The 11,302-nt window shown below is 38.1% G+C and overlaps 1 protein-coding gene across 1 annotated transcript; it reads left to right on the plus strand.

Moving 5' to 3' along the window:
• The first annotated feature begins 25 nt into the window (after nucleotides 1-25).
• Nucleotides 26-10,652, plus strand: LOC140162528 (dnaJ homolog subfamily C member 27-like). The gene is made up of 8 exons (XM_072185777.1): nucleotides 26-183; nucleotides 4,644-4,734; nucleotides 5,183-5,265; nucleotides 6,347-6,416; nucleotides 7,510-7,674; nucleotides 8,354-8,476; nucleotides 9,523-9,683; nucleotides 10,415-10,652. Exons 2-8 carry the CDS (start codon nucleotides 4,663-4,665, stop codon nucleotides 10,542-10,544), a joined length of 804 nt encoding a protein of 267 aa, XP_072041878.1. The 5' UTR covers nucleotides 26-183; nucleotides 4,644-4,662; the 3' UTR covers nucleotides 10,545-10,652.
• Nucleotides 10,653-11,302: the final 650 nt, after the last annotated feature.

The following is an 11,302-nucleotide window of genomic DNA, read 5'->3' on the forward strand; positions in this document are numbered from 1 at the left end:
GATTTGTGGATTTGAGTTTCCAAGATCCGGATAAACAAGTCTTCGACGAGCTGGAATACAACGTTATTTTATGGCAGATTTCTTGGTTTTACATTGAACTTAAAAGCTTGGTGTTTGAATAGTATCAAATTAAGCTTACAAACTGCAATATTTTTGAACTGTTTTTTCTTCTAAATGAGCATGGTGAGTAAAAATGAAGTAAGCTTACTGAATGATATCACCAGTAATCACACTCAGTGACTCACAGCAGTGTCAGCAGTGTGCACACAAGTAGACATGACATTTTAATCAGCTGTACTATAAACCGTTTCGTGTTGTGTGAATCAGCATCGGAAATGTTCGCAAAATAATCACGTCGACGCCAGCGTCTAGTGCGTCTTTACACGCCTGCGTAAATACACAATGATGACATCCGCTCCTCGCTCAACTGCGTCTGCGTGCATTGTCGCAACGCACACAAGTTCACTGGCGTAACTTACAAGTGCGCGCCCAAGAACTGTGTATGATGACCCGTTTTAAAAAACTGGGTCAAAACTTCGATATGAAAAGAATAAATTTGCAAACCTTTGGCATTGGCCATGTGGGCTGATCATCGCGTAGGTCAGAATATGATGTTAACGTGAACGTCGCATGAATGATGGCGATTGGCAAGTACAGTGATAGTGATTCGCGATGCTATGTCGCTAGCTAGCTATGCTACACATACATATAGGGTCCACAACTTATAAATTCCCCCTAATGCTTTTTGAAATAAATCGAAAATTATTTAACGAAATGTAAAATTGTAAAAAGTTATGAGTAACCTTATTTGTTTTACAAATCTGGGCCAATTTGTATGTGTCACACATCATTGCGTTCGGTCACAATGGTTTATGTAAAAAAAGAGGGAGTTTTTAAAAGTTGCACCAGAGTCCATAGGAGTCAATTGTCAAACAATACAGTATGTTAGGCCTGTCCATGTGTTTGTATTAAATGGAAATAAAACTTAAAGATGTTTAGTAGGGGATGTGTCCTCCTACACTAGGGTGCATCTCTTGCCCCTCATGTTACACAAATTTCTTGTCCCTAGTCTCAAAACGTTCCATTGGTCAAAATATTACTCCATACCAAATTTAAAATTATTTGGAAGTCGTTTAGGGGGGCCTCCGTTACGTTGAAATTGTTGGTCAATTGCCATACCATATGCATAAGGCAGCTATTTTGTTTTAGATGGTTAACATTAGAAATTACTGCTGCCTTATGTAGTTTGTCCATGTAGTTAGGACTATTATGAATCAAGATGTTAAAAAAGCCCATGTCCCAAAGTTAAACATAAGGGAGCTATCTACAAGGACCAAGTTTATGTAAACATAAATGGCTGCCCTTTGCTGTCTTTACTGTGTAATTGTGAAATTACTTAATATTCATAACTTTCCTGTTTCCATGCCAACTTTGAACCATTAGGCTGATAGTTACTACTACAGACTATAGTGATCACACACTTGCATATACCTTGCTGAATTTGATGAGACAACACACACAGGACTGAGGTTCTTCAAATCTTGAGATTGGATATCTCTGACTGGTACTGGCATGATCATTTACCTCATTCGGCTTTATACATTGTCTTCGTTGTTGCCGTTTAAGCCAGTGCTTCTCCTGTGTTGGTACTTTGTCAATTGTCACTGCTGAGTGCAACTGCAAAGTGTACCATTTTGTTTGGTTTTACATTGCAACTTTCTTTTATGTAACTATGATTTAACTGGCATTGAAATTATATGATTCACATACTTAAGTAACCTTTGTAGGCCTTTGAATATTTCCATGAGGTACTTGTAGTTCTTGGATTGGAACCTCAATTCAAGTAAGCAGATCTTTATGGGGAACAAAAGTTTTGCCATTCATCTGGCCTAGCATCTACAATGCTCTGGAATCTTAAACTTAACTTCTGAGTTTGCTCACCACTACCTACAATAATGCAATTCACAACTTCGCGAAATCATCTCTGCTGAGAACTCTGATCTGAAGATTTGAAGAACCTCAGCCTTCCATTCTTTTTAACGTATAACATGATGCTGTCTCATCAAATCGAGCAAGGTCTATAAATGTGCAAGTGTGCGATCACTCTTCTGTAGTAGTATCAGCCTAACAGGTCAAAGTTGGCACGAAAACAGGAAAGATATGTATATCTAAGCAAATTCACAATGACACAGTAAAGACAGCAAAGGGCAGCCATTTATGTTTACATAAACTTGACCTCTGTAGATAGCTCCCTTATGTTTATTTTTTTGAGTTAGACTATTTTAACATCTTGATTCATTAATAGTCCTAACTACATGAACAAAATACATAAGGCAGCAATCATTTCTAATGTTAACCATGCAAAACAAAATAGCTGCCTTATGCATATGGTATGGCCATTGACCAACAATTTCAACGCCACGGAGGCCCCCTAAACGACTTGAATAATTTTAAATTTGGTATGGGGTAATATTTTGACCAATGGCACATTTTGAGACTAGGGACAAGAAATTTGGGTAACATGAGGGGCAAGAGATGCACCCTATCCTACACTGTTGACAAGTGGATTGCAACGTCGCCGCATGCTGTTTATGACATTCCGGACCCTTTGCCGGTCCATGTTGTTCCATACATGTTGGATTGCTCAGGTTTAATAGCTCTTGCAGTGTTGTGTTTTCATTGATAAGGTGGTCAACCTCATTTTTAACATGGTCCCAAAGATGCTCAATGGGGTTCATGTCAGCGGATTTTGCTGGCCAATCCATTCTTTCAATGCCCTGATTCTCCAGGTATGCGTTCGTTATCATGGCACGATGAGGTGTAGCATTATCAATATCATCCATGAATATGAAATCTGCACCAATAGCACCATGGTAGGGAACAACATATGTTGTGAGAGGATTTCATTTTGCATAATGAGCGCCATTAAGTCGACCTGGAACTTCTACCAGATCGGTTCCTCCATCGCTGCTAATCCCACCCCAAAACATCACACTCCCTACATGATATTGGTCAACACCTTGTATGCAATCTTCTAACATCTCTTCTCCAGTACGTCTCCACACCCTCTTATGGCCATCAATTTTTTAAAGATAAAATCTGGATTCATCAGAGAATAACACATTTGACCAACGTTGCCGGCTCCAACGTTGATGACGTCACGCGAAGTTCAGTCTGGCTCGACGGTTGTGGTCTTGAAGAATCAACTTCTTGATGGGTCTTCTGGCGTGTAGCTGTACCTCATGAAGTCGATTAAGAATGGTTTACACACAAAACATCTGATTTCGAGCTTGTCCTTAATGATGTCTGTGCACCCGTTTCTTAATCTGGTTACTTGTATAAAAAGAAAGAAAACGTGGTGAAAGACAATTTCAGATACAAAATCGTAAAATGTGTAAGTCACATTTGTTTGGGAAATGAGCACGACATTTTATTGAAACGCAGTAACTTACCATCACAGTTTTCGATGAGTTTCAGCCAGATTCACTATAGATATGTCCTGACGAACAGACATGACACGTCGACGAAGTGCTCTTGGCTGATTTTTCACCTCTCCTGTCAACTGAAATTTTGTTCTCAATTTTCGAATTGCATTAGGCGCAACTCCCATACGACGAGCAATTTCTTTCACCGGTACATTTTCATCCAGCAAACCTATTGCTCGACCCCGCGAAGAAATTCGGGCAAACGTGGCATTTCCGAACATTAATGATCGAAAAACTAAATAGATTGGCAAATTAACATGTCCAGTTGGTTGGAAATGATTGTTTGATCATTGGCAAATGAGTCAACAGGGACTGCCTTCTGAGGTACATTGTAAGTGAGAGCTATTTCTCTCTACTGCTCTCCTTAAATCTGATAATAGGAGAGTGATTTTTAGCTCTCTGACTATTCTAGCTCTTAACATTCTGTTGTAAATGCTCTAAATAGCTCTCCTTGAAGGCGCCTCCAGAAGAGCTATTTGATGCTGTCCTACAAATTCCAAAAGACAGTCCCTGAGTCAAATGACATCACGCAGGATTTGAAATATTTTCAACTGACAAATGCAGCCAATCACAATGGCCACAGGTGATCGCATCAAAAATGTTGCTCAGTACAGTACATTTAAGACTGTTCAATTAGGCAACCATTGCTATAAAAGATACAGTTTGACTCATCAAAGTAACTTGCATCCAAATTTAAATATCAACAAAATATTTAGCATGCGTTGCAAAAAATGTCACACTTTCTGATCTACCGAAAAACGAGAAAGCTTGGGACTCCAGTGTTGAATATGTTAACTATCGTGTACAAATTTGAAACTAGACTTCTCGAGTAAAGGTCGCGAGCTGTTAACTTTCAATGAGAATATTTTGATGAATCAATTCCCTGAATGAATACTCACTTAACTGGTGACTGAGTATTTAATTTTAAAGTGCTTGTTCTTCTTTCTTCGAAAAACGATAGCTTGGGACTCTAACTATTGTGTGCAAATTATAAGCTAGACTTCTTGAGTAAAGGTTGAGTTCACTGAATACTAACTCAAACATTAAACACAGAGTTCATGATGGGGTTTTTATTTGTAAGTAGTATTTGTTCTTTGTTGTTTAATTTTCTTTCTTCGTTTGTTTCTTTTTCATGGTGGTATCATTTACCCTCAACAGATCAATCCATTTGTTTAGAATGGATAAAACAAAGAAAAGCAATAATCTCAGGGTGAAGATTATAAGCATGGGCAAAGCTGAAACAGGCAAGGTAAGAACATATCATAATTTGTTGTAAACAGTGGCAGCGCCAGGAATTTTTTTTTTCGGGGGATTGGGAGGCAAAGTGAATTTCAGGGGGGGCAAAATCAACAAATTTTGCCCAAAATGCCGTAAAAAGTGGAAATTTTCGTAATTTTGGGTTTTTACTGGGGGAAACAGGGGGGGAAAGAGTTCTGACTGGGGGGGGCATTTCTCCCCATGCCCCCATGGCACCCCCACTGGTTGCAAATTTAGAATTGTATAATATTTTATGATCGCTACAAGGTATGTACCATATTTGTTCCATTAATTAGGTGGTACTACACCCCCTGATAAATTTTGAGACTAATTTGGCATTTTTCTCAAAAAATTTTTGATATACTTTCTGATATACAAATTTTATGGCAAATTATTATTGATAATGAGACAGTATATTTTGTTATTAAATTTTCCAACAGAGTTGTATAATCAAGCGATATTGTGAGAAGAGATTTGTTGGGAAATACATGGCAACTATTGGAATAGACTATGGTGTCACAAAGTAAGTCTTCTTTTTGCCGTAGAAGTTGTGATGTAACAGGATTAATTCCCATAGCTATATAGGGGAAAACAATTTTTGAATATATTGCACTACACACTAGACGTACACTCTGCATTGCACCATTGATTATCAAAGAATAGGCAAAGACCTGGATTATAATTCTATGGAAATTTCACATTATGCAGAGTCCATGTACATTTCACTCGCACCTGTATGATTAGTGCCTTTGAAAAGATCTATGATTGTATACATACACAGATATGACAGGTGATGAGTACAGCCTACTTACAGTGCAGGGCAATTTGCCAGCGAAGTGGTTACATAACTCCTTGGTAACTGGATCACACAGCTTTTGGAATTGGTAGTACATGCCATAGACTTTGTGTTGCGATCATTTCGATCGTTGTGCAGAACTCAAAAGCGTGATCCAGTTGGCACAGTGATAATCGGATTACACGTAAAACTTCACTGGCGAATACATTCAAAATTCTTTTCACCTGTTGCTATGGTAATTAATCCTGTTACATGATCACCACTTCTACTGTAAAAACACTTAAATATGTCTTCTATTCTATGTGTATAGTCCATGTCCATGTGTGTTGTCTTGTCACTTTGATAAAGATCCTGCTAGGATCGAAAACTTTGAAATTTTACTAAACAGACTATTTTTGAGAATAAGCAGTTTCCAACAGCCCACTTTTAACAAAGTAGGTGTAGTTGAAATTAAATTATAACATTCATCCTATCTTTCCTTCTTCATTTCATTTTCTCATTGAATAAATGATTTTAACAGGGCATAATCCAAACCAGTGAGAAGCTTGTTTAGTTTTCACCCCATAAGAACTACCTGACAATTATCCAAAATGAATATTGTGTTCAATTTTGAACCAATCAAAGAGGGTATTAATAAGATCATCTGCAAATGCAAGTTTGACCATAAATAGTTTAAAGCCTAGTCATAATTGACAATTGAAATGAACATTTTAAGTTATCAACCAATCAGAAATGTTGTTAGATGACCAGTAGTGTCCAGGGGGTTAGTCAGTGTTTATTAAATGTCTGTTGTAATATTTTTCCCCAGAGTAACCATTGGTGAGAGAACAATAAAGGTTAATATATTTGACATGGCAGGACATGATATTTTTTATGAGGTAAGTTAGAAATTAGCAAAACAATTATTGAAGCAGAGTCCCAGCATGTGCTACAGTGTCTTTCAAAATTAATGTACAAGCTTGTACAGGGGGGAGGGCACTTACATTACGTGATGGACACCATGCTCAATTGCTCATGTATGGACTCTTAAAACGCACCCTAAACGAGTATTACTCAGCGCGTGTAAAACATACCCTAAACAAGTATTTTGCCATTTTTTTTAACACTAAGAAAGTAAAATTTCATGTTCAGGTTCTTGTTTAATATTAGTAGTTTGATGTTTCTTAATATTTTACCCTATGATGTGTTCTGATAGAAGCCAAACATAACCTATTTCACCCTTTTTTATTTTGCCATTAAACTTTGGTACCCTAAGCAAGTATTTTGCTTGGAAAAGTATACCTTTTTCCTGATTTTTGGCGTTTTTGACACCCTAAAAGGTACAGCGCTGTCCTTGCCCAGTGCTGAAAAACAACCCTTTTTACTTGTTTTTGTACGTACATGAGCATGGTGTCCACCTTGAAATACAAGTGCCCCCCCCCCTGAGCAGACTGTGCTAAATAATATTTGGTAAAGGTAGAAACGTCCTTGATGAATGGCCGGCATAATAACTCATAATTTAAACTTTTAAAAGTAGGGTACAGTACTTAAAGACCCATTCAGTGATCCCAGCGAAGGTGTAAAAAAATTTAAAGCCATATTATAACATTTCTGTAAAAATAGATTAGATTAGATTTTAATTTTGAGCTGAACAAGTGAGGAAAAGCATAGAAAATTGGAATTTACTACTAGCGCCCATGCATGTTACTCCCGCGGTTGTAAAACTACAGCACCTAAAGTCTTGATTTTTGCAGAGTATCTTTATTGACTAAAGTACATTACAATCGTGTAAAAACCAGAATTTAAAAATATTTTGAGGGCGTTCTCCTCAGCAAATGTTATAATATGACTTTAAATTGTTTATAAATTGCCTAAGAGTGAAGAATAAGGCATTAACATAATTGTCATTAGGTATTCTTGCTGTGAAAAAGTTGGTAAAAAAACTGAATGCAAATTAAGGTTTACAAACATTTCTCTATTTCAATTATGCAGGTTCGCAATGAATTTTATCGTGACACACAGGGTGCAATTCTGGTATATGATGTGTGCAATAGGTCAAGTTTTGAAGCACTTGATGCATGGTTAGGTGAGATGAGGCAAGAGATAGGTGATGCTAGTCAGATGGAGCAGGTCTTCTTCTGTGTATGTGCAAATAAGGTAAATACATTGGGATATTCCAGCTGAAATCCATGCACCCACTATGGAAGACATGACCTTAATCTTCCATGCAAGGAGTGGAGATTTCAAACGGAGTCACCCATTCAGGTTACCCCATTGATGGAGCTGAGCAAATGGACCATTCCAGTTGAAATCCATACACCCCTTAATTGAAGACATGGCCTTAATATCAACTGGGGTTACCTGAATGGGTAACTCCATTTGAAATTTACACGCCCTCTGTGGTTAAGGTCATGTCTCTCATAGGGGCTGATGGATTTCGGGTGGAATAACCCATAAAAAATGAAAGAACATACATGTATGTGGCATTTTACTGAAGTCCAAAATAATGATTTCGAGATTTAGGCAAAAAACACACTATAAAATGTAAGAAAATGGATTATCAAAAGTTCATAACTTGCAACTAAATTTGGATAGGGACTTTTTCAGCGTCAGTAAGTTTAGGTAACTTCATCAGTTTATCAATGGTTATACACTCACACGAGATGATGCCCCCCTCCCAATAAAAATCCAAAATTATGAAAATTTCCACTTCTTGTACCCCACCCCCGAAATTCATTTTACCCAAAATGCCCGCAACTGTACCTACCGTAAGGAGTATTAAGCACACACACATGTTTTGACTTCTTTGATTAATTGTTTTGATATCACTATGCAGGTAGATAAGAGTAGTCATCGTGTCATAGATGAAGCTGAAGGTCGTCTTTGGGCTGATAGTAAAGGACTCCATTATTTTGAAACTTCAGCACAGTCAGGGCATGGTATTAATGAAATGTTCCAGGTGAGATTGTTTTAAATTTATAACATTCAGCCTAAGCCAGGCAAAGCCCAATAGTGCTCAGAGGCTACTAAATTAAAGGGATTTCAGCCGAATATGATGGGACAGGGATATGAGAAGTGGTCCAAATTTAGATGCAGGAGGTAAACCGGAGCACGCAGAGAAAAACCTGCCAGGACGAGCATGGATCGGCACCAAATTCACATGTGGCACCGCGGGGAATTGAACCCCACCCACAGCGGTGAGAAGTGAGTGAGTAGACCACTGCACTAACCCACCCAAATAACAGTTGATCTATGATAATCCCTATTGAATCCTGTGTAAGGCAGGAAACTAATTGGCCCATTATTCAGCATAGCAATTTGGCAAAAATATCAAGGTATCATTTGCGAAATTATCCATATATAATTTCGGTATCATTTTAAATTGTCTAGTGCTTACAATTTTATTCAAATCATGAAATGTCAAAAATGCGACTTCTTCCTGGTTTTGTCAGAACGGGTCAAATATAGAGAATTGGTAAAAAAAATAATGGATGAATTGAAGCTACTGAAATGTGTCTTAGCTAGGATTTGACAAGTGCCCGTTATTTTCACCAAAACTGCCTGTCTAAAATTTGAACCTGAAAACATAACCAGACCTCTGTCCCTTCTGGGTGTTCAGTCAGTTATTGTTACAGCCTTCATTTGTTAGTCTGGTCTTGTTTTGAGTTCACAGAACTTATTCAAGCATTATTTTTAGAATTTAGCATATGTGACAGCCATTAAATTTGCCTGTCCCAGGAGCAAACTGCCTGTCCAAAATGACAGGTGGACAGGTGGCTAGCTAACTCTGACCAAGGATACATTGAAGTCAAGTTGACTCAAGTCATCACTGGTTCCAGCTAGCCATTAATTTTGTCTCTTCCTGGAGCAAACTGCCTGTCCAAAATAACAGGTGGACAGGTGGCTAGCTAACTTTGACCAAGGATACACTGAAGTCAAGTCAAGTCATCACTGGTTCCAGCTATAAGAATATAAAGAAATTCATGTTACTTTGTTTCATTGCAGCAATTATTCCAAGGTCTAGTCTCTGCTTTTGAAAATGGCGGCAAAGCACAGAGGATAAGTACTACACTAGGTTACACTAAGGAGCAAGTCAGTGTGATACAGAGACTGAAGAATTGCCAAGACAACTATGATAGGCTGGGTATCAAACCTGGGGCTTCAAAGTAAGTATTCAATGATAGATTATTCTTTTGATTCTCTCTGCTTGATTAACCTAACTACACTGAATATTACAAACTTCTACAGCCGAAAGCCACTGCCCATGCATGCATTCGACGTGATGTGATGACGCAATCACACTAAGTCACATATACCCCCAGATTCAATGACAGATTATTCTTTTGATATTTCCTGATTGATTAATTGATTGATTAAGCAAATCAAGAAATGATAAAATCAAGCAAAACAAACTCGATGAGGTGAAATTTCCATTTGAAAGTTAAGCACAATTAGAGAAGATAATTATCAAATGTAGTGTGAGCTAAGCTTAAGAAGGTGATTTTACATGCAATCATTTTGTGATATTGTCATAAAATGCTTTAAAAAGTGATCACATTAAGCTCTGTGGCAATGGGCACTTTGACAACTTAACTCCACAACTCTGTGCCAAAATATTTTCACTTTGCAAAATTTGAGCACTAATGTCTGTGTAACATATTCAACTTTCTTAGCGCCTTACGTCAGTCACAGGGTGAAACAAAAGTCAAAATCATCTTAATCCTAATGCGGACAGTTTAGATGGTAATTTTATTGCGACATATGATAGAATTTAGTTGTCCAGTTACATTGAAAAGAGGGTGTTTAGACAGCAGTTGTCACTTGAAATGTAGCTTCGATGATACTTTCACCTTACATATCTTTATTTCTAAACCACAATCTGTTTTAATTCCACCAGGGAGGAAGTTAACAAGGCGTATCGTCGCTTAGCTGTATTACTCCATCCTGACAAGAATGTTGCACCCGGTAGTGAAGATGCATTCAAGATACTTGTGAAAGCTAGGACTGAATTACTCAATAAGAGATAACATGGTACTAATCAACTCTACAATAGCCAGGGAATGGCGGGTATAGACTGTAGCGTAGCCAGGTATTCAGTGTGAGGGGCAAAACCAAATTGTGTCCCATTTTTAGCCATTTTAAGGACATACTGTTATAGGGAGTGGTGGGTGGGGAAATTTTCCCGAAGTCGACTTGTTAGATTGACAATCAACAAAGACCATCAAAACCTGATCGCGCTCCAAGTCCCTCTACGGCAATGCCTATTGTTCACGGACCAAGCATCAACAACTGCATAACAACGACCTGACGTGGAAACCACGGGGCAATGGAAGCCCATTTTCTCAGCATGGGTAAATGAGGTTTACTTTTGCTTACCATTTTATCCCTAAAAACTGTCTGTGGGTGGGCAATTTGCGCTCCCCCTGGCTACGCCCTGGACAAGTATGTTACTTTGTATAGTAACAATCATTCTTGACAAGTTCTGGTATTTAGATGGAGCTATGAGTACCTTCATGGTTGTGTTATTAAGCTTCGGTCTTAGATCTGCAAAACGACTACTATGCTGATGTATGGATCAGTAGTTGCTAGCATGCCTACTTTGTACAGCATAGAATTGATACCAGGTGAACTCAAGTAAGGCCATCTTAATTTAATAGTTTGTCTCAAAGCGCATTAGAAAATCACCCATTTTTGCGCGTTATACATGCTGCATTGGTACTCTAGAGTAGCCACAAAGTAGTTGGGCAGCAGTGTACCTCTTGAGGAGCAGCAATAGGAAGGTGGT

This window comes from Amphiura filiformis, chromosome 10 (assembly GCF_039555335.1).
Source record: "Amphiura filiformis chromosome 10, Afil_fr2py, whole genome shotgun sequence".
Classification (NCBI taxonomy): domain Eukaryota; kingdom Metazoa; phylum Echinodermata; class Ophiuroidea; order Amphilepidida; family Amphiuridae; genus Amphiura; species Amphiura filiformis.